This window comes from Meleagris gallopavo, chromosome 2 (genome assembly GCF_905368555.1).
Source record: "Meleagris gallopavo chromosome 2, MGAL_WU_HG_1.1, whole genome shotgun sequence".
Taxonomy (NCBI): Eukaryota; Metazoa; Chordata; class Aves; order Galliformes; family Phasianidae; genus Meleagris; species Meleagris gallopavo.
In genome coordinates, this window is record NC_139405.1 from 21,306,853 (window position 1) to 21,333,908 (window position 27,056).

General features: G+C 41.6%; 2 protein-coding genes across 7 annotated transcripts in view; one reads left to right on the plus strand and one right to left on the minus strand.

Annotated features, from left to right (window-relative positions):
• The window catches only part of PACC1 (proton activated chloride channel 1), an 86,273-nt gene that overhangs the window by 51,202 nt on the left and 8,015 nt on the right, over positions 1 to 27,056 (plus strand). For 2 of the 6 annotated variants that reach the window (XM_085219283.1, XM_085219282.1), the window contains exons 3-7: positions 16,000 to 16,096; positions 17,387 to 17,596; positions 19,281 to 19,435; positions 20,970 to 21,112; positions 26,174 to 26,318. In XM_085219283.1, coding sequence (XP_085075409.1) covers positions 16,057 to 16,096; positions 17,387 to 17,596; positions 19,281 to 19,435; positions 20,970 to 21,112; positions 26,174 to 26,318 — 693 coding nt within the window. In that variant the 5' untranslated portion in view covers positions 16,000 to 16,056. Of the gene's footprint in view, positions 1 to 12,159; positions 12,311 to 15,936; positions 16,097 to 17,386; positions 17,597 to 19,280; positions 19,436 to 20,969; positions 21,113 to 26,173; positions 26,319 to 27,056 lie in introns of those variants that run through there. The other 4 variants (XM_085219281.1, XM_085219280.1, XM_085219284.1 and 1 more) reach the window with 3 other exon arrangements.
• On the minus strand, positions 7,717 to 12,154 carry NENF (neudesin neurotrophic factor). The gene is made up of 4 exons (XM_085219285.1): positions 11,923 to 12,154; positions 10,684 to 10,744; positions 9,722 to 9,825; positions 7,717 to 9,299 (listed from the first exon to the last, which is right to left on the minus strand). The coding sequence occupies exons 1-4, from the start codon at positions 12,085 to 12,087 to the stop codon at positions 9,123 to 9,125; spliced, it is 507 nt and encodes a 168-aa protein (XP_085075411.1). The 5' UTR covers positions 12,088 to 12,154; the 3' UTR covers positions 7,717 to 9,122.

Here is a 27,056-nt window from a genome sequence, read left to right on the forward strand (position 1 = left end):
GTGATTTCATATCAGGCTTTGAATCCCCATGGTCTTATCCCTGAGAGAACCTTAAAGCTGTGGAGAGTCCTGCAATTGCTCCCTCCAATGAGCAAGAACAAGGTGGCAATAGTATACTAAAAGGATTCACCGTGCTGGTCCTAAGCTGGCACACTTAAAGTGGTCTCAAGTGCTCAACTCACATCAAAGAGTTGATTTTACAGAAGGCAGCAAGAGGCTGGAACATGGCTGAACAGTATGGCCTTATGGTATGGGAACTGTCTGGTGAAAGCTCCTGATCGTGGAGTTACTTCAGCCCAGGAAGTGCAGGTGGACTGTGGTAGTGTGTCCTCATCCCCATTTGGTGAGGAAAAACTTAGAGGCCCTTGCCCTACTCTTCTCCGGTATTCCTGGGTTTGGTAACTTCACTTTATGTTCATCATATTAGATAATTTGTCCTCTGCGTTCCTCAAATCTTCTGAATCCTTTGTCAGTAGGAAGGAGGCATTCGTAAGCTTGTTTGCATAACAAGTTTCTGAAATATGCTTGTGGATAAAGTTTTATGTAAGAGCTTGTCTCACAATCTTTAGTTTTGGAAGGTGATTTCAGAAGCACACAGTTACTGTTAACACCTCTGGGAGATTGATTCCCCCTGGAAAATGTATAACTCCTTAGAAAACATGATGAGATGTTATGGTCTGGACGGAAGAGTGAGTTTGTAATCCCCTCATCTGCTGGCTTTTTTTTGGCAAATCTATCCCTGATGCTTCATTGCAAGGCACTACAGAAAATCATTTCTTTCTCTTCCAGGCAGTACATAAGCCTTTCCACTTTCCCACCTTTGATTAAACAAAAGCCATCACAGAAATTTAGGTGGAGAAATAAAATGCAAAATATTGGGTACAATATAAAATATAAATAAATCTCCAAGATTTCTCTTTAAAATGTGGGTGCTGCCGTTCCTCACTACGCTAGGCTGAAATAATGAGGCAGGACCCAACTAGATAATAAGGCTGGCTCTGATCTCTTATTCCACTGAGACTGTTGGCATCCAAATTTCTACTACTTCTTCATTGCTTAATTTGAGGTATTCTCTACATTCACGCTTTTTCTCCTACTGATCTTTCCTTTTCCTGATTCTCTGTCAGCATTTCAGTTTGTTCCACGATGGCAGGGTTGGACCTACTGTATATTTTGTACTGTGTGACGGGGAAGCTGAAGCTCATCATCCCTTGGAATTCTCAGTGCTGTGCGATGGAATCATCTGGAGTGTTCATTCTTGATTATTCTGACATTCTTGATGAAAAATACACACATTAAAATCATAATGTAACTACAGATTTTGCTTTTAGCATGAATATATTTCTTCTCAATGACACTGAAAATATTTAGTGCTCCCAATATCTGTTTATTATTTTGACAAATAGGCAGAGAGCTATGTGTAATTTTAGGGTGACACAGTTTGTTCCACAGAGCTTAAAAACAAGGATTTTCCTCCTCCCCTTTTGCCCATCACATTTTATTATCAATGGATGCATGTGAATTTTTACCAAAGCTTTGGCATACATGCTGGAATGAATAATTAACCGATCAGATTAATTTAATTGCTTAACCACATTGTTCACTAACTGAGAGTACTGAAATCTCCCTTGTTCTTGCTTTATCTTTTCTCTAGCAGTTTTCCTTCTGTCTTTCACTTCATCCTGTTAGTTTAAACATAAGAATTTGAAGCTGACAGAGCCTCTGCTGTGGAAAACACAGTATTCCAAGGGTTGTGTGGTTAGGAATTAACTTCTGGCATCGTCTGGAGGCAGGATCCTAAGGCTGTGCAGCTGGCAGGGAAGTGATGGTTGTCATGAATATTAAATGATAAGAACTGAAAGCTGCAGAGAGACGCTTTGCACACATGTGATGTATGGACACAACCAGCGCAGACAGCGCAGAGACTGGCTCTCTGTAGGCTGTCTCAAAAGGAAACAGCTCTGAGCATATCAGGATGATTTTTATAAACCTGAAGGCCAACTTGTAATGCATTGTTTGAAAGTTAGATGCATTCATGATTTATAGCTGGAAGCAGAAGTCTGCTTTTTGAAGTACATGTAGATAAATGACAGGTAAATGTGCTGTTCTCTCTCTTATTAGCTGTTTCAAAACATCTCTGAGCTTAGCACTTGCTAAAAATCTGTAGAGAGGAGTAACCCTTAGTGTTGACATTTGTATCAGCTCTCTTGTGCAGCTGCATCCCTACTCCTTCCTCTGCAGTTTCCCTATTTCCTCCTTTGTTTTCTTTCTCTCTGAAACCATCACATTGCAGGACATAGCACTGTGAATTACGGTTGTGACTATTCCCTGACAGGACAGAGCTTGTTCAAAAAGTGTGCTTCCTCAGCTCCAGAGGGGTAAAACCAACTCCTGCAACATAGAATTGCTCCAGCACAGGAATAAATAACAATCAGAAAGTTTGGATTGAATTGAAGTAATATTAGCATAGGTCTGAGGTAATTCCGCAGTTATGTTCAGTCTCTAAGAGGATAAAATGCTTCCATAAGTGAAACATTGTCTATAGCTTAAAGAGTAGTTTTCTACTATGCTGTAAGTTGGGGTGAAGTTCTTGACTGATAATGGCTATGGTTATGTAAATTTATATCAACTCAATATGTGGTTCAGTGATTTTCAGACACCAAAACGAATGAGCTGAAATAGCAAAGTAGGTTTTCCCAGATAACTGCATGTAGGCATGATCCATTTTGTGCTGCTTTTCTGAGTTTAAAAAGATAAAGTAAATCTAAACTATTTTTAGGTGCAATGAGTCAGTATAAACGTGTTGATGGAAAAAGATAGAACTGAAAGGACGGTCCAGTTAGAGGAAGTTATGAAATGTAATGCTTTTATATAAACATTCTGCAGAACTGATTTGGCTTTCCAAACACAGTGCTTCGCAGTGGGTCATGGAGACTTTGCCACTCACATGGTGCTGCCCATCTCTTCTTTCAGTTCAAATGCATTAAACACAGAATGTGTTTTTAATACAGAATTGTAGAAGTATTTATGTAAATAATCGATGCAGTTCTTACAGTGTTGTTCTGTGAATATGAATGGTGTGTGCAGTCAGAAATAGAAGAGGCCAGCAGGTTCCTAGCTGTGAAAAAAAGCATTTGGTGAGATGTTTTTTCAGTTGGCATCAGGGCAACCCCTGTCTTATTTCTGCTGCTGTTAAATCAAACACTGTAATGGAATGGGAGCTACTCTTTTAAGGGTAACATAAGCCAGATTTGTTTAAAGGACTCATCTAGACTGCCTTTGGTTTTCACAGAATCATGAGAAACTTACACCCAAGCTCTCTGACACAGCATGCAGTGTTGCATGCTACAATATTCTGGAATAACCATTTGCAGCTATTTCCCTATGTATTAAGTATTCTCATAAATGTATATTAATTTGTTTAGCAGATACAGCTAATATAATTATTCAGATAAAAACCTGCTGAAGAATTTACTCCCTTTTTTCCAAGCTGAAAAGCTCCTTAAGATGCTTATAGAAGTTCATGTTAGTTTATCTTTGTCTGCAAAATCTACAGACTCTGGTTTGAGGGTTGGGAGCCCATTTCTTACTTACTTGAAATAGCTCATTTATTTTAAAATAAACTAGCTAAGCCTAGTGGATGAAAAGTTTACCTCTAGCTTCCAGCTGCAGCTTGATTTTGCACATTCCGAATGTGTAATTATGCATCTTGGCAATGTTGTGAAATACCTTCTATACAGTATCTTTACCAGCTGAGCCAGAAGTACTGTTGGGGTCATCGTTCTTCCTACCAGTACTCCAGCAAATGTCCGATGGGCACAGGCAAATTCCAAGTGACGACAGACATGGATGAACATGAGCCATTGTATCCAACCGACGTTACCTTCTTCAAATGGCTGAAAGCTCCAATACGGCAAAGGGAATTCGAGGGAAGCATGAGCTCATTTAACAGACAGGAAACCTGCAACTTGCAGAGCTGTAGTGGAGCACTGCACTTTGATCTCTGTGTCCCTGGTCAGAAAAGCTGCAGCCTTCTTTCTTTGATTAAAGTGGGTGTCTTCTGAATATGAAAGAATTGCTAAGTTATGGGCTGAATAGCACCTGTGTGATTTGCTGTGAATCCAGGCACCTGCAAGGTATCAAAGCCATATGCCTCAATATTTTTGGAAATGAGACTGAGAGTGTCAAGCAAGGAGCCAGCAGCCACAAACTGCTGAATTTCCCAGAACTGCATCCGAGGGGGATGTCACACTTTTCCATTCTGAAGTTCAACCGTTTCTCTGAGTGCATCAGCAGATTTCACCACTTCTGAAACTGTGCTCTCCTGTGAGTTATTTATAACCTCCTGCTGCTTTCCATAAGTAGAATTTCACTCACCTTCCTTCTCTGCTGTGGATTGTTCTATCCCACTGATGTACTGCTGCTTCACATGTTAACCTTTCAACAGCCTGTTTTCTTCCAGCTCCAAGACATACTAGTCTCAAAGGAGGCCATTCAGAAAACTGGGAAGGAAGTATTTATCCTTGGCAGCAGCAACTTAAAGACATTTGTGATATTCAGTGTATAGAATCACAGAGACTCAGCACATACTCCTAAAACATCCCTGCAAAGCATTCGCTTTTAAATCACATCTAGGAGATGCACAGCTGCACAATGCTGCTGTTCAAAATAAACACTTTACATTTTGTGTAACAATATTTAGATTTTTCAACGAGACTGCCTCTAAGAGCTTAGCTCAAACATAAAAATTAACAAAGGGCTAAATGTAGAATGAGATGAAATTACTCAGCATTCATCTGTGATCATTACCAAAAGAACCTTTCAATTTTAAGTAAAGGGTAGGTAGCTGCAGTCTCCTAGGTTCCTCTTGATCTGCCACAGCTCCTTTTGACCAGTTATGAGTTTAATCTATAAAGTTATCCTTCAGGCATAGTGGGTTGGTGGCTTGGCAACAACACTCTGCATATCCAGCATTACTGAATTTACTATTTCTGCAAAAGAGCGTAGAACAACACATAGGGACATTTTCACTTTAATCATCATCTAATTCTGTCTTGCCTGAGTACTAGAAAAGAAGACGCCCTTTCCTTTACAGACTGAAGCAAATGCTACCTGTAGGCCTTTTTTATTCAAAGACTCTCCTGTCTGGAAAATTAGGGCTGCAAGGCTTTAAGTTCAGCTCTACCTTCAAACATTCCTATGTGTTAGGACTGTTTAGATTCAGTACATGTGACTATTTATCATCAGTCTACTATTGGTGGTGTTGTAATCTCTTAAAGCCCAAGGAGACATGCCAAGAAGTGTAACAATCTCATATTCTGATTTTCTTGGATGGCTTATCTCTAACATGGCTTTTACCCAGATTTTTCTAAACTTTCAACTTCTCAGAAGGATCATGTCTCATGTCAGAAAGATTAAGGCTGGTGTCAAGCTCAGGACAGAGAACAGTAATCTGAAATATTCATTACAGGGCAGAATTTCTGATTGCAGCAGCTACAAATAACCTATGGGAAACAGTAATAGGAATTGTTTATTCAGGAGTACATCCTGTGGCTCTGCAGTTAATCCAGGTGCAAAGCTCTATTTTTAATAGAAAGTTAATTATTGTGGATTTCTTGTCAACAGCTAACCTAAGCCAATAAGATCTGAGCGTATGTTTTGTAAACAAGTAAATTAGGACTTGCACCTCTGACTGAAAAGGAAGGAAAAGCAAAGGATGCTGTGTAAATATCAACAGACAGGCTATAAGCTTACACTGTTATCACTGACCACATTTGACTGAAATAAAAATGGGAAGCCCTGTCTGTTACCAGATCTGCATGTACTGCTTTGCAAATCTACCTTTCCAGTGTTGATTGCCCCAGTACCATCCTAAGATGTCTTCTTAACTCTTCTATTGTTGGGGTTAGGTTTTTTGTGTAAGGTTTTTGACTGTTTTTGTGGTTTTTGTTTGTTTTTGTCAAGACACCGTAATCAAAATAATGCCTATGCTGTTAAAGTACTTCTAGCAATAATGTTCACCTGTCATACGCTTTGAGACTTCTGAGTGAAGAAAAATCACATTTTGATATAGCACTGATTTTTTTCTCAGAGTAGTCAGATACATCCTATATTATGTCTGCAACTATCAACATTCACAGATGGGGTTCTGAGTTAAATACTTCTTACAAATCTAAAAGTTCAGGGTCTTTCTTTGTTTTAATGAAGTCATTCACAGGCAAAATCTTTGAAACTATCAGTTCCTTAGACAGTGTAAGTAGCTTTCAGGTTATGGGCTTACATGCATTTTACTCTATCTCAGTATTCCTCATGTTGCATTCATCTGTCATCTGAGCTGTGTGGCTCTATATTATTTCCTGAATGGACACAAAAACTTCAAGCAATAGTATACGTGGATGATGAACTGCAAACTGTGTAACTGTTACCATTTACATCAGTTCTAGGGATTTTAAGGTATTCCTGAGGATATCCAATATTCATCTGAAAATATGCAAATATGAATCACCACGACTTAGCACATCTTACGGATGTGCAGCTGAATCCCACTGAATGGCAGTAGGTGACAAGCCCTGTAAGCCCAGATCATTTCATAATTATTAATGTTCTGAAAAGTAGACTACTGTTAAGTACTAATATAAGATATTTCAGTGCAGCTATCCATTAAAACCTCAGATCACTAAAACACCCATGTGAAATCAGCAAGATGCAGGTTAGAAACAGCACAGCAAAAATACTGACATTTGCAATGAAAGAAATTAATCACCTTCCAAGGGAGCTGTGGGGTACACTGTGTGCTTGTTTTGTCTGCAGCTTATAGATAGTGGGGGCAGTTGTCTTACTGGAATAATGCAGAGGTCAGGGAAATGCAATTGACTGAACAACACAATACCAGTTTGCTTGTAAGCAAAACAAATTTCAGGCTGTTGGCAAATAACAATCTTAAAAATCAAAGCGTCATCAAATTAACACTGAAAGAAATATTGTGGTACTCTGAATACATTAAATAAGAGTAGTTGAGGATCTATGTTCGTATAATGGCTTATTGCATAATACTGTTCTGTTGAATGGGAACTTCAAAGAGCCTGGGAAGTGTAAGCGAGTACTTTAGTTCCCAAAACAAAAAGAAAACAAAAAGGAAACGTTTTGCATTCCAAAATACACTCATTTCATTTGTGATATCATTCACATTAGTAACAGTAGAGAAGGACAGGAGTATCTCGCTCAGTTTGCAGACGTAAGGATAGGTTGGATCCACAAGGATCTCACACTAAAAGTGGAGTTTGTGTCAACCATTTCCTGTTGCAGCAGGATGTTTCTTCACCAGAATGCATCTGAATTTGATTATGAGTGGGAGCTGATGAATTACCTGCGTTGAGATCAGCATTAACAGGAAAAAGCAGGGAGAAAATGATAGCATTAAGCCATAGGTTACAATCTAGCTACAAGATCTAGGAAATACTGGTGGATAAACTGATCCGAGATTAAGCAATAATGTGATAGTAATCACAGCAGCCCAATTACTGTAGCCTAGCCCATAAGTAAACTGGAAGGGAAAAGGAAGAACTGCTGGCAGAAGAACAGCAGCCATTATCAGTGAGTTGACACGTACTCCCATAAAAATGGCAGGTATTACAGCAAGGAGCCAACTCCCAGCTACTGCTGGTGGTGTATAATCAAAAGGTTAGCAGTTATAATAATGACATAAAACAGAACCAATCATCTGAAGTGGTATTTATTTCATAAATGCAAACCTACTTTTTTCACCCCAGAGCACCAACAAATAGAATGGGCTCTGTGGAACCCTCAGGGCTTAATAACTGGTGTAATGAAAACATACAAAACAAAAGTAAAATCAGTAGTAGCACTGTGAAAATAAGAATAAATATTAAAAAAGTAGAAACGCTTTCTATAACTGACAGGCAGCAGACCCCTTCTCACAGCACAACATCCAAATCCTAAAGTGGAGAATCATCTAAATACATTTCCTTCAAAAAAACAGCCAAAATGTTAAAGAAGTAGAAGGAAACATCTTTGAGGAAGTGGGAGCAGATGCTTAGTTTTTCCATGACAAGTCAACCTATTGCAGTGATCAAAAATATCCACATGTGACAATTCACATTCCTCTTCAGTTACTAGAAGTCAGTGGTCAGCAGCAATTTATAAAGTGTCCTCTTGCTTTACTGTGTTTTTGTCCTTGAGGATCTGGAGGTTTATAGTAGATAAAAAGGACAAACAACACATGAATGCGTATCTCACTGCAGCAACAATGATGATGAAGCCAGAGTAAAAACAAAGAAAAACTAACAGAAATTAAAAATGAGACTTGAAATTGTCAATGTGAAGGATTCTAAAATACTGTAACAAACTTGGGCTGTAAGAGTATGTGGTAATCAGTAGGTGATGATTTTCTTGTTGTTTGAGAGAAAGAGTGGAGGAAGCTAAAAGGAAATCGTAACAGTCCAATATAGATGATATATTTTTTTCAGAAAAAAAAGTATCACAAGTATCATGAGTATAGTTCTCATGAAAAGAAAACACATATTTTTCCTGTAGGCTTTACACAAATACTCTACTGTAGCTGTGTTTTGAGAGTGAATGTTTTTATATCCAGTGTTCTCAAACCTATCATATACTAAACATATAATGCCTTTAAAGTACAAGCATCTATTACACCTCCTTATACACATGGGGCCAATACTCACATGAAGCAGAGAATTAATGTTAGCTCATCCAGATAATGCATTGCTTTTCCAAAGAATGAAAAACAACTTGGGATTCACAAAAAAACCATTCATGTTTCAACCCTTAAAGGCTTTCTTTTCTCTGCTACGAAATGTAATTTTACATAATGTACTTGCAAACAAAGAAGTACAAGCAGAAACAACTTTCAAAAACATCATAAAATTCCCCCCATTCAGAGCAAAGATCCTGTGTGTATTGCCACTAATACAGATCTGTTTTCTTTCATATTTTCAGTTATTCATTACAGATATCAGCTATCATCGATCAGTCTTCTGCTTAGAAAATATAGATGTGTATACATATACAGAACATAGTGTTATGCCTTTCAGGAAATACATCATGCTTCTCCCCAGGCATTTTCCAGGTACAACAATGCTTTATCAAAATTCGTCTCTAATGTTGAAGTGTGGCTGATCTTCAGGCTTAAAGTCTAGGTTGGGGCTGCCATCCTCATTCAGAATTCTTCGAGAAGTATAGCCAACAATTGGATATTTGGCTTTGTAAACATTATTGAAGATATCATCCAGTGACTTTAGTTCCTCTTCTGTGAGTCCTGTCTAATTGAAATAGGGTTAAAGAAATAAAAATGTAGGTATTAAAATTATTTTTTCTCTTCTTTTGATTACTGTGAGTCTGAAGGTCAGCTTTTGGGTTTATTTTGGAGAGCATGATTAACTAAATTGATGGACTAACCTGTAATTTCTTTCTTCGCATTCAGCCTTACAAAACTTTAACATATTCAGGTCAAACAAACTGTTAGTCACCTTTCTTTTTTTTTTTTTTTTTTTGAAGCAAATCAGATGTACAATGAGCAACAGCCCACTGTTCCTTCCAACTGAACTGTTCTATTCTTATACAAGCTAATTGAATGTTATCATTCATCATCTTTCTGAGCTTTTCACGTACATTGACTAGCAGCACACAAGGCAAAAGAATAAAATGTTGCAAGATGAAATGAAATTAATTGTCAGTTTCTTACTATGTCATGAGTAAGATCTGCTGGATCCAGAGACATCTTTGCAACTCCTCTTGTTGAATCTTTCCCAACCAAAGCATTGTATGGGGCTCCTTTTCCATAAAATTCTGTCAACAATAACAAAACAAACATAAAACCCCACTAAGTAATGATCTGACAGTGTAAGGGATTGTTTCAGCCTGTAATTTTCACCAGCCTATTTCACTTGTTAGTGAGTTGAAACTGTCACCTCAAGTCTAAGATCCATCTTTCCAAAATTTTTTATCATCTCAGTCCTCAGAAAGCAGAGGACGGAGTTTAACACAGCCATTGCATTCCAATGCTGCAGTCTCAAAATTTTAGGGAGCAGTGCTTTACGTTCTCATTGACTGTTTGTAGACTCCAGAATTTGCAAGCCTTGTCTCACTTAGGATTTGAAGATCATCGGACATGTATGCCCAAACAAGGCATATGAATAAGCTTAGGACAAGCACAGCAGCAAGCCATGAAGGTCTGTTATGGCATTAAGTTGAATGGCCAGGAAGCTTTGGTGCTTTCAAACGTCTTATAACTTCCTGTTTCCTTTTCTGCTTTCCTCTGAAAGAAAAAAAAACCCTTTGCAATGTGATACAGGCACATTCAAGTTAGCCTTGATCTGGCCAGTTCACGTGCCCAGAGTAGTAAGACAGCAAAGGCATGGGGAGCCAGGCAGACGTCTCCAGCATTTCTGCTATCAGCCTGAGCCACCTGCACTATGCTGGGTTATCTGTGGGTGTGCAGTAACTGCAAACCAGAGTACATCCTAGAAACAATCTTAGTGTGGGAGGTACCAGCAGAGGAAAACTGAGTTTTTTAAAAAACAGAAAACATATATTCTTTTTGTTGCAATTGAACTGTGGGTTTTTAATAGTGTGGGGACATTTGAAAACAAATGACTGAACAATAGCACAAAAACAAAGCATAAGAAAGAGGAAAACCCAACTTGCCTTTCCCAGAGGTGACATCAAACACTACCCCCTTCACTGCTAGGTAAATGGGCTGTCCTTCCTGAAAGAAAGAAGTTGGTATGTCCTCAGTTCTTAACAGTAGGCAAAATATAATTACTTTTACCTATGAAATCTGTAAGTACTCAGCATGCTTAGGAGAGGATAAAATGCTTATTTGTCTGTTCTCAAGGAGCTTACAATCCAATGCACAGTAAATACGTAGCCCGTAGTCAACAACCTGGTACAAATGGCATGTCTGTATGTGGGCAATGCAGTGCATGGTATTTTCATACCTGGCCATTCTGAATGCTCTCAGATGCCACCTACTCGTGCATCCCTGTGTCAGCTACTGGCCACATGCAGCAGAAAGAGAAGAAACAACAATGAAAATGGTGTCAGGAACTACAAAGGAGGTAAAGAAAGGCTGTGCACTCCTACATCACAAGCAGCTCCCTGGAAAAAAATCTTGGTGCCATCTGAAGACTGACAGCAACGTTGCATCTCCTGGCCCTTCTCCTGAATGCTTTAGCGTGCATGAAGCGTATGGCTGTGTTCCGTAATGCAGTGCCTTTTTTGGAGCTGACAGTGATGAAGACTGTTTACTTTGCAGAAATCTGTTTGTGTGTACACAAACAAACCTGTTCTCTCCCTTGACATTTCTTGCTTGTGCTTCACATTGTCTCTACATCTTGCTCTTGGGAGTGCAGATGGACGTTGCCCCAGATAAAGAGGCGCAGGCAAACAGCATTCTTTATTTGCTTAAGAGAGTAAGGGATTAACACACAAATGGGATCTGCTGCTGTCTGCCTGCATGAGGCGTGCAAGCTGCCGAGTTCCTTGGGAGGATGTTGAGAAGGCCCCGGGAAAGCTGGCCAGCTTGTCTGTCAAAAGAGAAGGCTTCTCTCTGTACTGCAACTGATGCAGCAATTTCTCATCTTGAAGTTTTGCCGACTTTTCTGTCTGTCTCAGAGAAAGCTAAAAACTCTGAAGTTACAATCACTTCGTTATTTTATTATCTCGGAGGGGAGAAAAAAAGTTGCTTAACGAATCATTTTGAGAAAGTTTCTGTAACCTGAAGTTCAGTGACCTCGTTAGGTAGCAGAGCACGAAGCGATGCACGTCCGCCCGGCTCAGCGCGGAGCTTCGGCAGCCCCAGGCCGTGCAGCGGGGCGGGCACCCGAACCCGGCTGCCTCGCAGCCCTGCAGCCGGGCAGCCCCCGCTCTCCCGCGCGGCCCTACCTGCTGCCCGTCGTATCTGGCCAGTTCGGGCTCGGTGAACAGCCGCACCGGCGCCTCGGCGGGCGGCGGCGCCTTGAAGCGCAGCTCCCGCTCGGCCGCCGCCAGCACCGCGACTGCCATCAGCAGCGCGGCCCGCGACGGCCGCCCCGCCGCGCCGCCCGCCATGCCGCCAGCACCGCCCCCGCGCCTCGGCCCGCAGGAGGAGCGCAATGCTGCCCCACCTCTCGCCGCCAACGGCAGCCTCGCGCCGTACTACGCCTCCCAGCAGCCCCGCGGCGGGTCGGCTCGGCGCCTGCGCGGCCCGGCGCGGGCAGGGCGGCGGGGTTCGGCCGTGCCGCCTCGCGCCGATGCCATGCTGAGGCCGGAGCTGTCTGCGTCTTACAAGGAGGTACGGCGCGGGGGGCGAGGCGGCGGGGAGGGCTGTCGCTTGCAGAGCGGAGGAGCCGGCTCGTTGGGCGCGGCGGCTCTGGCGGTGCGATTCCTTCCTTGCTCGTGTCCGGCGTTCCCCTCAGCCCATCTGCGGCAGAGCTACAGAAGGGCGCTGCTTTTCGCATCCTGCGGAGAAAAGCAGCGCGGGTGCGTCGGTGCTCGTGTAGCGGCTGTGTGCTCCGTACGCTTGGGGCGGCGCGAGGGCTCCTGCGGCGGAGCTGCGGCTGCTGGCCGCGCGGGGCTTCCCCCCAAGGAGTTGTGGTTCAGCTCGGTGCCGCTCGATCGGTTCCAGCTGTGTCTGTTCGCGTCGGAGCAGAAAGCGTTAGGAGGTGATGAATCAGTTGTCCAGCGACAGGCCTGCAGAGACAGGTTCTCTTTTTGTTTATGAGGCTTTTATCGAGTAGGAAGGCCTCATCCCGTAATTATCAGAATGACGTTAGCATCGTTAAGGTTGGAAAAGACCACTAAAATCATCTAGTCTGACATTAGCCCACCCCCACCGTGCCCACTGACCACATCTCTCAGTGCCATATCTCCATGTTCCCTGAACATCTCCAGGGACGGTGACTCCACCACCTCCCTGGGCAGCCTGTGCCACTGCCTCACTGCTATATCTGAGAAGAAATGTTCCCTAATATTCAACCTGAACCTCCCCTGATATAACTTGAGGCTATTCCCTCTCATCCTATCACTGTTACCCAGGAGAAGAGGCTTGCCACCACTTGCTTTCAGGTGATTGTAGAGAGCATTGAGCTCGCCCCTGAGCCTCCAGACTGAACAATCCCAGCCCCCTCAGCAGCTCCCGTAAGACTTATGCTCCAGACCCCTCACAGCTTTGTTACCCTTCTCTGGACACGCTCCAGGACCTCATGGCATGTAACTCATGTAAGAGCTTAACTCATGGGAAAGCTTGTATTCAGGGGAGTGCTCGAGACAGTCGCTGACGTCACAGAGACACCTGAAAGAAGAGACTGAACTATGCATGTTGCCCTCTGTGTGAGTCAGCACCACCCAGCCCAGGTCCATGTGCCATGTCCCCAGCTCCATAGCACCTGTCTGCTGGTGCAGAACTACTGCTCTTCCATCCCTCCTCTGGGCAGTGAGCGATGCTCCTGCACAAGCAAGGAGGCTGGTATAGCTGGAGTTATCTTCTCTGCATTTGTTTTTCTAGTGTGTGGGATGGGCGAGGAATTGCTGGGTCATGAGCAGGCTTCTGCCATAGTTTCTCAGTCAGCTGCATGTGCTGAGCACAGAGGATTGCTGAACAAAGCTCCATTTCATGCCCTTCCTGCTCTCAATATCGTATCTCCACATCCTCTTGTAAGCTTAACTGCCCTGTGCGTTGCGTTCATTGTACATTAGCACCATGCTTCACCTCTTTACGAAAAATAGCAGAGGAAAAGCCAGCCTGTGGGAGTAAACACCACTGTGCCTGATAAATTCACTAATGTCACCTGCCACAATCTGGGGATTTTGTCCAAGTTTCTGGCAAAACTGGAATAAACTGCATGCAGTACTGCTTGCTGGTTCTCTGCAGCTCTGTGTGTGAGTTACCATGGTGGTTGGTCTGTGTTGTGGGGCCACAAGCAGCACTAGCTTCTAGCAGCTACAGTTGGGCTTACTTACCTCTGCTTCTTCTCAAGGCAGGTGTTTGGGATTAGCAGTGAAATTAGTTGGTTAAGGGGCGGCTTGTGCGTCAGCTCAACTTACTTAGTACACCTGAGGTGATGTGAGTTCTGCCTGCTTTTGGCTATCTGTAGTTCACTGGTGCTCCACGTGAAAATGTGCGTGCACTGTAAGTAGAGATCATAAAATATGTGGTCGCTTACTGGTTTTCCTGTTTGTTTCTAAGTATTGCTGGCTGCTTCTCTTCCTACTTAATAGAATCAAGAGGATCTCTCTTGAGATGATAACAAGTGTTGCATACTATGTTCTTGTTTAAACCCCTGTTGAGATCTTGCTGTTAGGAACAGAACGCACTTAACCCCCTATATGATATCAGCTGATGAGGTGTGGGTATCAGGGAACCCAGCCAGTGAGGTACAGGAGTCAGCTGAGACACTGCATGGACTTTGTAACTCCTGGTAAACTCTTTGGGTCAAGAATTTCCATCGGTGTATAATTCAGAGTGGCTTTTTAGCTGATTTAGCTAAACTGGTACAGAAGGCTCAGTGAATATTCTTCCTGTGTCACAAGAGCTTATTTTAGATAAGGTAAATAAGTAGAACTGACGTGGCCCTGCATAAAGGGGCAGTCTTGAGTTTCATTTATTTTGTAATGGTTATTGGACAAAAAATTTCTTCAGTCATATCCAGGTAAGTCTCCTGCAAAGGAGTTGAGTGTAGCCTATGATTAACCTGTGTGTTCTATGCCTCGTGCTAACAGAAAACGTACTTTCTTTTAAATGCTTAGCACATAAATAACTAGTGAATGCTTCCAGCTTGCTTTGTATGGCAGAAACAAATACAGAAATGCGTCAGGAGGTGATGGAGGCTTTACATCAGCCCTCCGAGATGTGAAATTAATGAATTCTTTCTTTCTTAATTAACAGTTCATCATTTGCATTTATGATGTAACGATGATAATTTCAGTACTGAATTGGAGTTGCACAAAAGAAAAACACTTATGGATACAGACAGTTACTGTTCAGTTGGGGGCGTAAAGTTTATTAGCATTCAGTGTGGGCACTGCATTTAGTATGCACCCTTTTTCCTTGAAATAGGAACAAAGCTAATCTCCCTGAATTAGGTATTTGATACTGAGTGTTTAGCTGGATGGGTACTGTGCAGAACATGATATGCTGTAAGCTCAGGACTCGGTTTACCATGCTGCAGTTTGTGTTGTTCCCTCCCATGAAACAAACTTGGAAGACATGCAAGGTATACTTTTAACACACAGGAGGGGGTAAAACAAAAAGTCAGTTGTTTCCTAATCCCGTGTGAGCTTCTGACGCTGATGGAGGTATCTTGGTGGTTGGGACCCAGAGCTCTGAATAGCAAAAACAAGAAAACGTCAGGTCCCTGCTGGTGTGGAAACACTGGAGGACCAATTAGTTGCATCACCACTAATGTAGAATAATATTTACAGAGAGCTCAAAGAATCATTAAGAGTGTCTTAATGTCTTTTAATGACCCACCCACCTACCTATATATCTGGGACTGCATTTGAGTTTTTGTCCTAATATCTGTCAAAACTCAATTTGCTTTTTACATACTTCTCTATTAAGGGGTGCTGATGCTCTGTTTGTTGGTATGTGGTGTGGTATCTTTATACCTAAAATATGTTACTGAGTAACAGAACAGAGTTCCTGCCTATTTCAGAAGGCATCCCCTTAATTGGGGGTTCTGTGTGAGCTGAAACTGCCAAGGAAGCAATTACATCCTTCCTGAAAGAAAAGGTGATGCTATTCTTGAGACAGCAGGCTAGAAGTAGGTTAAATGCAGTGTGAGTGGCACTTAATTTTCAGCTCTAGATCTACACAAATGTGACTCCTGTGAACAATTGGAACAGACACTGGGTGCTCTTGGACTGGGGGCATGGTTTTGTGTGTTTGGTTAGTTGGAGCCTCTCTTATTTGTACCATAGAAATTCCAGCAATTGCAAGTTGAGAGCATGTTTGGAAATTGAACCACTGTTTTAACTACACAGCTGAGTGAAGATGTGGAACAAGTATCTGAAAACCCAACAGATGAGAGAGAAGGAGAGATGGGAGTTGATGAAGATACCAGCTCTGCCATTTTACCAGGTGAGAACTGTTGACCTCAAGTCTATGAGTTTTAAGTACCTGGTAAGCTGTTTCTGTGCAAGATTTTTGTTTTGTTTTGTTTCAATAAATGGGCTGATGCAGGCTAGATTTGAACATTAAGGTATGCCAACCTGGAATGAATATCCCCTAAATGTTTTGCAGCTGTTCAAGACAGATTTTTAGTTAGTAGTGCAATTTTCTGCATGTTAATGACCTAATTTCCTTGGCTGACGTCTCCTGGCAATGAAGTTTGGAACACTTGTGTGGCCACGGACCTTTATATGTGGTTATGTGTTCAGTAGGAGCTACAAAAAGGCTAGTGTTTGCTGCGGTAAGGAGCAAACAGCAAACCCTGCCATTATAGCTGAAGGGCAGAGTGTGCCATGGCCTGAAAGGGCCTGACTCATTAAATTACACCACACAGAAAAGTCAGTTTAAAATACGCCTATTTATCTCCTTCCACGCTTTTAGTTTTGATGTTTATTTTGCATGTTCAGCTTTATATCGCTCACAATCAAAATATGAATATGTAACTTCAGTACATAATTTTTTTTACTTACAAGTACTGCCAAAAGAAGTTGAGAATGCAAAGGGGTATGGAGTAAGCAGAGTTTGTGTAGCTCTGGATGTGTGAGACTAGTGCAAAGATCTTCAGAGAATAAGCTTTGAAGGCAAGAAGGAAGGATTTGGGTCTGTTTTTTTCCTAGGTGTAATTGGAAAGAGCCTTCTTTTGTGAACCTTTACACAGTATGCACTGGGAATTACAAGCCAGAAATTAGAGGGTCAAAAATTCACAGTGGCTTTTGCCATGGTGGAGGTGCCGTGCAGTTAGCTATGTAAGAGCATTATTAGAATATTAAATCCCTCTGCTGATGAATATACTGAAGGTGGTCAGAATCAGATCAGACTGCAAGCGAGGAGAAATGGGTTGTTTTTTCCAGGAGGAAAGATGGAGCACTGACAGACCTTTTCTTGTGAACTTTGAACTTTGTTTCCAGATTGGCCTTCTTGAAAATAAATGCTGTTTCCTGCCTTGTCCTTAGGTGAATGCCAAGTTCAACATTTAAAAAAGGCACAGCTGTCCAAAGACTCTGCCTCGTGCTTGAGGAGGAAGCAGATGTCTCACTGATCATTAAAGACAGCAATAGTTGTTTTTTTTTTTTTTTTTTAATCAAACTGAGTTTAAGGTTTACTTTCTTCTCAAGTGATTGATCTTTAAACAAACACTATGTAAATTCTGCTCCAAAATCTGTATTTCAGAGTTCTAATTCATGTTCTGTTTGGTTCCAGATAGTGAACTGGGTACCAGTGCCCCTTTCTTGCATTTCAGCAAGACCTGCCTAAAGAATGTGTTTTCAGTAATTCTCCTGTTCATTTATCTGCTACTTATGGCTGTAGCTGTGTTCCTTGTCTACCAAACCATCAGTGACTTCAGGGAGAAGCTCAAGCACCCTGTGATGTCTGTCTCTTACAAGGAAGTGTCCTTGTATGAAGCACCAGGTAAGACTGGTAGCTAATAAAGTGCAACATTTGATAGCCAGAAAGTGTTTGCACACTCTAGAATGGGCCCTCTTATGAAAGAAGGTAATTTCTCATGGAAATGCTTCCCAGACAGCATTAATGGGGCAGTGGAGCACATAGGATCTGTTCCCAGACCTCACTCCTGCACTGGACAGTGAGGTGCTGCTGACAGTAAAGAAGGGTTTTCCAAACAAACCATAAAACAATAATAATAACAACAAAAAACAACCAAGCAAGAAAGAAAAAAAAAAAACAACCAACAGACCCAGAAGTGGTGCCACTTCCTACTTCTGTTCTGCATCTTTTTTACCACTTGGAGGTGCATCAGAAGGCAATGACAATGTGATATGACTGCAGAGAACTGTGTTGGCATAAAAATGTGATGTGGCATGAAAAAACTGTATTGCAGTTTGCAGGAGGGGTTACTCCACAGAAGCATTTTTGGATTGTGAATTCTATGATCACTTTTTAAAAGTATCCAGTAACCATTTGTAAATAGAGCTGTGGTAGCAAATGTAGCTCAAACAGCATTGGAAGCCTTTTGTTAGTTTGCAGTGTAAAAATAACACGTCTGTTTGAAGTCTGTTCTGTTTGTTACCATATCTTAAACATCACAGTTCCAGTAATTGTAGTTGTAAGATGTTTCATGTCTTACTCTCACAGATTTTTGTAGAATTAATGTAGCCTTTTGCTAATCTGTTCATCAGTGTTGCTTTCGTTGCTCTGTTAAGGTAATGAGATGGCAAGTTGAATGCATGGGGCACTGAAGGAAGGAGTAAAACATTTTTAGACTGATGTGTTCTGACTATTCTGACATCTTGCATTTTGGTGGACAGGTCATCTCAGTTGTATAAGTTAATCACACAACTCATAAATCATAATTTTTTTTTTTGTAGTTGGTCTAGATTAGCTTCAGGCAAGTTTGTTTCCAGTACTGAATGTGGCATGACAAGATGTTTGGTTTGGGGCCTTGTAGTTTGCTGGTTTCTACAGCTGAGGTATTTGAGGTCTGAAGCTTCTGCTTGCTGTTGGGCTGGAGCCACAAATTTATGGTATATCCAAGTACATGAATTCACATGCAGGTGAAGTAGTAGCTTGCCTACCTAGCGATAAAAGTCGTAAGGGACTGATTGTCACAGCACTGTGTTTTATGAATAGAAGATGCTAGATGTTCTGAAGAGCATCTTTTCACTTTTATGAGATTAGCATAATCTTTCATATATAGTACGTACGCTTTTTCCAGTTAAAATATCATGTGTTAAATCATCACATCTGAGTACATAGATGCTGAAGCGCCTTGTGTCCGTCCCATTTAACTTCAGTGATCTCCTAGCTTACTTTGTACTTTCCTCTCATCTGGGGCTGGAAGGACTGATTCTTAGCTGCTTGCTAATGGGGATGAGGGAAGCTTAATAACTTCTGGGAGCTTTGATTTGTAGTAATTCAAAACAAACCTGGATTTTCTTCAGTGCATTGCAGGACTTCTGTCCTGATGAGTGCAGCTGACACCGCTGTCCTGCTCTTAAAAAAATACTCAAGCACATGATTTAATTTGATTGTGCTGCTGGATCTTGGCAGGACAGCTCAGTGTCCTGTGGGATTAAATCCCAGAGTGAAAATCTATGAATGTCAGCTCTCTTCAACGTTCTCTCTCCTAAAACAGGTATTGCCTTTTACCCAGGAAAGGCTCGGCTGCTTAGCTGCAAGCATCATTACTATGATCACATTCTGCCTCTGATAAATCCAGGTCAGCCGGGAGACATTGAGTGCACCACGCAGAGAATCAACTACACAGATCCTTTTACTAATCAAACTATGGTAATAACACAACAGAATAAAGCTTATTCAGTGGGCTGCGGGGGAGTTCTGCTTGTACGAGGGGTATTTGAGAGTTTTTATATTTCGTAATATTTTTTAGTTTTATATTTACGAAATGCTGCAAAATATCCTTGCTTCTAGGGTTGTGTTTTTTTCTATTAAGTTGTTGGTTTTTTTTTTCCTCCAAACCATCTCTTTATATTTTCAGAGATGTAAAATACCCCGATCAGTTTGTATGTATGTTATGGATGATCAGCTGTCACGTGGCTCTGTGTAACACTCAAACCTGAATGGAACAGAAGTCTTGCTTTGCAAGTGAAACTCACTTAATTCATCTCCTAAGTGCGAGCACACTCCTTGATATAGTAAATCTAATGTTGAAAGCAGTAGCAATTTCGTCATTTTTGTCACACTTGGCAAATTCTTAGACAACTGAGCATTTTATTGTATTGAAGCTCTGTGTGCCGATAAGATAGTACATTAAATGACAATTAAATTCCCCTTAAAAATGCAGGGAGTCTGGCTTCTGTACAGAAAAATGTTCAGAAAATGAAGTATGAAGTGGGGTCATTTGTGTCTAATCTGAAGTTATTGCAGATTGTTCCTAAGAAAACTAGACACGAACAAGGAGTTTAGTTACCTCTTTAGTCAGCTTTTTTTCATCCTCGTGTTTTTCCTTCTGTCTAGTCACCAGTTCTGTCTGGGAAGAAGCTCCCGGTATGTTTTAAAATAATGTGCCAAGTCTAAATATTTAATGTCTTTCATTTCTTCCTCTATTTTTTTCTTTTCCCCATGTTTTAATAAACTAAGTGCCTGTATTTTATGCTGTGGGGTAAGTTTGTTTGGAAGCTTGCAGTTCCCCAATTGAATGGAGAGGCATCGAGGCAGACCTGAACCGTGCAGCGCCGTGTTTAAATTGGCAGAGTCATTTTGCAAGTGATAACTTGCAGTCCAGTGTAATTCCTGCACATTAAGCAGTATTCTGCCTGCTAGCTAGCTTTTTTTTTTTTTTTTTTCTTCCCTTCCTCCTTAGCAGCTTGCTTGAGGGCTATGAAACTGTGCCTCTTTCCCAAAGACAAGCATAATGTTTTCTACATCGGACTCCAAAGGAAAATTGTTTTATGTCAAGAGCTGAAAGTTCCCAGACTGCAAAGTCCTAAACTGTCTTGATTGTCCTTGGGCAGAATGCAGGCTGCAGAGCCTTAGCTGATAATTCCACGTGAACCCAAGTGACAGTGATGGAAGTAGTGTAGATTGATGGAAGTGGTGCAGACTGATGGAACTAGTGCAGATCTCTTAGCAACGCTCTGAATTTTGATTTAGAGAATTCATTTTTCAACCAAAAGGTGGAATTCTCATTTGCTTGGCAGGCATTCTTTTTGGATGTCTTAACAGAATGTCTACTTATTAGAGGCCAGGAGAACCTCATTCTGTATTAGATTTCTGCAGAGTATCAGTGACAAATGGCAAATTCATGAACAGGAAATGAGGATTCCTCCTCTCCTACTCTCACTGTCTCTCTGTCTGCTTATAGAAGTATGCTTTGGTTGTTCAAGGCCCTCGTGACGTGAAGAAGAAGGAGCTGGTGTTTTTGCAGTTTCACTTAAATGGAACAGACCAAGATTTTAGTGCCATTGACTACCTTCTGTTTTCTTCTTTCCAAGAGTTCGTCAACAGGTATGTGGAGGGATGAGCCTGTGACTGCACTGAACTGTTATAGATGGGGATTTTAAAAATGCTTCGTGTTGATTTATGTCAGTGCCATTGAAGTGACTGATCAACCTTTTGATTGTTTTAATAGGAGTGGAATTAGTCCTTGCTTGAGCTTTCTTGAAAGCCCCAAGCTTTTTCCCACCTCGTGAGAAGCTTAATTTTAGCTTTTAATTTAAATTCAAGTTCTGTTTTTCTCTCTGTGATCCAGATGAAAAGCTAGTCAAGAGCCATTAGGCACAGCGATACCTAATAAGGAGACTTAATTTGTTAATGGTCAGATGTAGAGTGGTAAAGGGCCTATGAAGAGAGTAATAAGGTGATAGAGAGGAAGAAAAATAACCCATTATTGTATTGAAGGCACTTCTGGAGGCTTGGGCATGATCATACTGGTGTATTTTCAAAAGAGGAGCAAAGACTGAAAGCGTTCACTCCCATTGTCTCTGGGTGTCTGAAGACCAGTTATCTGAATTTGCTTTTTAGAAAGCATTTCTACTTCAACAAAGGAAACAGATATTAAGCTTAAGTTAGCAGGTACTTCATATAACTGCACAAAGATGCAAAGATACAAATGTTCCAGGTACTTTGGGCATTGGTATTTTGGGCACTGATGTTCTAGAGTGAGAAAATACCAACTGAGAGTAGCGATGCTGGAGCTACTACTGGTTCCTTCTGGGTTGAATTTTCTCAGTTTTGTGGCTTGTACTGCAGTCAGTGGCAGGAATGGTGGGACTGATTTCAGCAGAATGCATAGCTATTTCTGTACTTCAAGACATGAGTGAGTGTCTGAGACCATCCCCAGTGGATGAAGATCAGAAGGGGTGGTTGTGTGGTGTCTGGTTGCTGTATCTGTGCAGAACAAGCTAACTTACCAAGACACAAATTGGCCTGGAAGCTACCTTTCTGTCCTCATTGTATCAGTTTGCAGATAAGCCATTCTAAAGAGCTGTTTGTTTCCCAGTTAAAGCGTGTGTGTCCTGGTTGAGCTAACAGTATTCAAAGTATCTCTTCCTGCAAGCAAGTCTACATGCTGCTTTCTGAAACGTTTGTATCATATGTTGTGCAGAGGTGGGTTAGATGTGAAAAATGATGCTAAATGGTATTGCCAGGGTCCTAGCTTGAAGGCTATATTTGAGCCAGGGTGGATGAATCAGTAAGAAACATCTATAAGCTGCCTGAAGAAACTGGGGATTGCAACATCCTGCCTCCAGGTTTCCCAGATCAGACGGGTTAGATGGCAGAATTGATTCCTGAAGAGAAAGGGAAATGATGCTCTGTTCCTAAAGAAGCTGCCTTGTCTCTGCTGGGAGAGTGAAGACTGAGCCCGAGTTATGTTTGAAGCAAAGCAAAAAGGTAGGAAATGATGTTGTCTGTATAAAGGTGCATCTTTGTGCCTGTTCGTAGCACGTAATAGAAATGTAGGTTAAGAGTGGTTTTGAACTAACCCAGCTAATGGTAAAATTGGCAAAGGCACATAGGCCTTTAAATGTGCTGGTAAATGATCTGATTATCCAGTTGAAATAGAGAATCAGTTGTGTGCAAGATTTTTTGATACTGTCTCTCTTAGAGCATTCTCCAAAGCTTAGTACAGACTGTATGTCTTTGTTTCCTCAGTATTGTGTATTGCTCTCTTGGTATCCCAGGGCACAAACAGGACAGGTTCAGGACAGGCTGAAAACTGGTCTTTTCTCCTGACTATGAACTGCAAGTGAAACATCTTGCATTTGTGGGATCTGCTCCTTCTATTCAGCTTCTAGCAGGAGAGAAAATAGAAATGGCTTCTGGTTCCTCAGCTGATGCTAAATTTAGCTGATAGGAAGTCTGGACTGATATCCTTAGGAACTGTTGTGTATTGACAATGTAACTTTGTCCTTCCATACACTCTGTAAAGAAACTTCAAATACTGACCAGTATTTGGCTGTTGTTAATTACTTTTCCTGACCACATGTCTCGCTCATGGGTTACAAGAGCATGTTCTTAGCACTGTGTCCAGCACTGAATGTAAGGTGTTGTAGCGTTCCTGAAGATGCTGAGATGCATGCTGCAACTCTTCAGATATCATAATTACAGGTTGTTGGGTTTTTTTTAATTAGTTTTTAGTATGGCTGCAAACAGCTTAGGTTGGACTGGACAGTCAGACTGCTGTAAAATATACGTGTAGGATGTTTCATCATAAATCATAATCTGAACACTGTCCTCCTTAAAACTGATGAGAAGAGTCCAGCTGTATCTCCACCACAACTTCTCTGTAGGTTTATTATGTGCAGCTCATTTTTGCCTTATACAACAATAACCAGTGAAGGCTGCTGCAAGCATCAGCTGTAAGAATACTAAAAATGGCTTCTAGGCTCTTGTGCTTTAAGAATTTGTTGAGTGGTGAGGACTCAAGTAAGGTCCAGTTGTTTCTGTCAAGGGTTTTATTTTCTGCAGCTCTCATGTTAAAATTGGATCACCAGCCTGTACTAAACTGGCAGTGTGTGCTAGCTTTGTTTTGGCTTTCACAGAACACTGCTGAATTGTGTGCTATTGTCGGACTGTGAGTTGGAGGAATACTGCCAATGGATTTTCTTCTTTTGTGTTTTTCTTTCTTCTTTAAGATAGTGGCAGCTGCTGTGTGTACAACATTAGTTGGAGAAAATGAAATAATGAAACCCTTGCAATGTTACAAAGAATGTGTCGCTAAGTATGCAGGTTCCTTTCCTGAACTGTCATTAGTGTAATACATGGGTTTAAGAAGCAAATCCTCTGAACATACTGCTGTTGAAACTATTGTTATTTTAGCATGTAAAATAACTTATGTAAGATGATGAATACCAGTCAGAAGAGGGCAGAGATTATTTAAGGGTCTAAACAGAGCTTCGTGTTCGCTTCTCTGGATTGCTGTGTGCAGAGAAATAACTGGTAACGATGAAGGGGCAAGGCTTTAATTCCACAACATGTGACCCCGTGTTACATCCCATGTATTGTTGGAGGGTTTCCAGTTCCCCAGCGGAGGGGAACTCAGGCATTATTTGCCCTCTGCTATTTACTTGTGCAGAGGTGCTGCGTCTCTGCTCTGTCCTCCCTCTTTATTTTGTTCCTGACTCTGTGGCACTGATGTGGATTATTGGTGCACGCAAGGAGATGCCTTTTCAGATCACTTTTCCACAGCTTCTCTTAAGATATCAATCTTTCTTTTTCAAGCCTACAATTACCATTGAAGGCAAAGTATACTGTTGCTGCCTGCTTACCATGTAAGTTGTGGCTGTAATGTTCAGCTCTAAGTCATAACTTCCTGCCTCAATTTTCCATGTTGGTTTGGAAAGCTCTTCTGGGATGCTGTTCTGAGTCATGCATTGGGCACATGACTGGCTGGCAGAGTGCTAATTATGTATGTTTCTCTGAGTAGCAAAATACCACGCTCTTCCTGGCTGTCTGTCCCCCACATGCTGCTGTACTCAAATACTGAGAGGGGAAGAAGTAGTTTGTCACTGGTTGGCATGGCAAGGAGCAGTCAGGCATTGGCTTTTCCTCTTGTGCTTTGACCACATCTTCACTATGGGATTGAAGAGCTGTACTGCAGCTTACGTTACAGAGAGATGAAGATATCCTAAATGGCTGAAGCACTCTGGTAATACCTTGCTGGTTAGCAGAGTATTGTTTTTTCTTTCTGGAAATGCTTCTCCTTTCTGAGTTTGAACTCTCCACCTGAAGCCGTGAGCTGAAAGCGGTGACTTTGCTAGGCTGTGCCATGCTACTATTATGTGCGTGCTATTCAGCCTGAGCAGTCAGTGTAGTACAGAGCAGCCGTCAGCATGTTAATCTTACCAGCCTGTGCATGTGCTGCCAAGAGGACAAGTCATCGTTCTTTATAGGAAAAAAAAAAAGGAGCCCCAGTTCTGAAAACTGAGAGAAAAGTTGGAAAAAGTGTAAATCCACCCAGTGCTGGTACATGGCAAATCTTCCAGATCAGTCTTGATTTCTTTGCATCTTTCTCCTGGAAGACCAAAGTAGCTTCATCTTCTAGTAGACCTAGTCCTTTGCTGTATGAACAGAAGTATGCTCTTTCCCTTTACCTCAGAAGGTGGATTAACTCTGGGTCAAAAATGTTTTTCTTTTCCCTAGTCTCAAGGACCAGCATACCCTGGCATAGCTCTAAACCTTAAATCTATCTTCAGTAAGAATTTGCAGTCTGTTCTAATGTTCTGCGACTCATCACAGTGGTTTACCTGTTCATTTCAGATGAAACCTTGTGGAAAAGCAGCTGTAGAGAGAGACAGGCTTATTTCATAGAGAGGACATGAAAGTGGCTAAAATCACTGTACCAAGAAGCTCCAAGTAAATGGAATGGTTAATTCAGTGTGTCCTGTGCATTTAATAGAGACAGGGCGTGTCTGGTTTCTACCCTAGAGCTACCTCACTACTACTTGCAGGGTGAGGGATGTTGGAAGACTTAAGATGGCAGAAAGTCACAGTATATCTTATAAAAAGATATAAACCAATCCTGTTACTCCAGGGCTGCAAATATCTGTGGTTGTGTATTGGGAAAACAGCTGTATTGCAGATAGGAGCCCTTATGTTGTTCCTAAATTAATAGGACTACACTAAATGTGAATTTCAAGGCATGTTGTCTCCATTGCAACCAGTTTATTTGCTCCTCAGAAACGGTGTGAAGCCTTGGCCTGAGGCTATTCCTTCCATCACTTGCTTCTTAGCATTGTGATGAGTTGTGAGCTGGGGTCCTGGCTCTCTTCCTCTCTCTTCCAGTGGTGACACACGAGCAGAACAAAGCTCCCCCGTAAAGCAGCACAGCCTGCAGGGGGAGCAAGGCAGCAGGTAAGTCTTCTGCCATTAAGAACACGACTGTAAATGCTAATGTTAATCAAAAATTTCCTGCTAACAGTGTATTAAATATGCTGAATTATAGCAGTTGATATTTCAAAGAAGTTTTAAACACGTTGGAGAGTTTGTGGGCCTGATGTTCTGCTGCTGCAGTGTCCAAGCACTGCTCTGAGTTTGGTCAGCAAAGTAATGTTCTTTCTCCTTTAGTCCAGAAAAAGCAGAATTCATGAAGGACTGTGAAAGTTCATACTCCAGCTGGAAGTTTTCTGGAGGCTTTCGAACTTGGGTCAAGATGTCCTTGGTGAAAACAAAGGAAGAGGATGGTAGAGAGACTGTGGAATTCAAACAAGAGGTAAGCAAGCAAAGAAAAAAATCCATGAAGATGTTAGGGCATTATGGGATTTAAAAACCGGTTGCTCTCAAAGAGTAGGGTGCTTCTAGTCGTAATTGGCCAACAGAGCAGCTCTTGGAGCAGATAGCAATCTGAGTTGGAGGAAGGGGTGGGTGCGTTGGTTGGTTGTTTTGAGTGAAATGCCAAGAGACTGGCTTTTGTTTAATGGTATCTGTTCTACCCCTTGCTGCTGAGCAGTTAGTCATCTGAACTGTCTTTACAGTTAGAGTTCTTTCAGTGTGGAGAAATTCTGTAAAACTGTAGATGTTGTGATGTGCTCTGCTGTTGGTATGGAGACACGTCTCAGGAAGAGCATCTCCTAACAGAGAGGTGAGAAGTTCAAGGCCTTGGTCGTTGTCATAAGTGACACCTGTATCCAGTGTGTGGATCTGAAGAGATAGAGCTACCTTAGTTTGAGGTAGAGATTTCCAAAGGAATTACCTAGATAATAATAATGGAAAGAGGTACTGTTTAGGTTACTACAAGGGCTGATGTTAAAATGAAGATATAAACGTAAACTGAGTATTGATTGTAGCACTCTCATATCTGCTTTTTGTTTGGGATTGGGATTTTTATCTGTTAATTACCCCTAGAAATACAGAGTAACTCAACTTCTTGAAGTATCTCAAGGTAGAAAATACGCAGTTGGAAGACGCAAACGTAGCTAGAAATGAAATAAGTCTGACTGTTCATACTGAC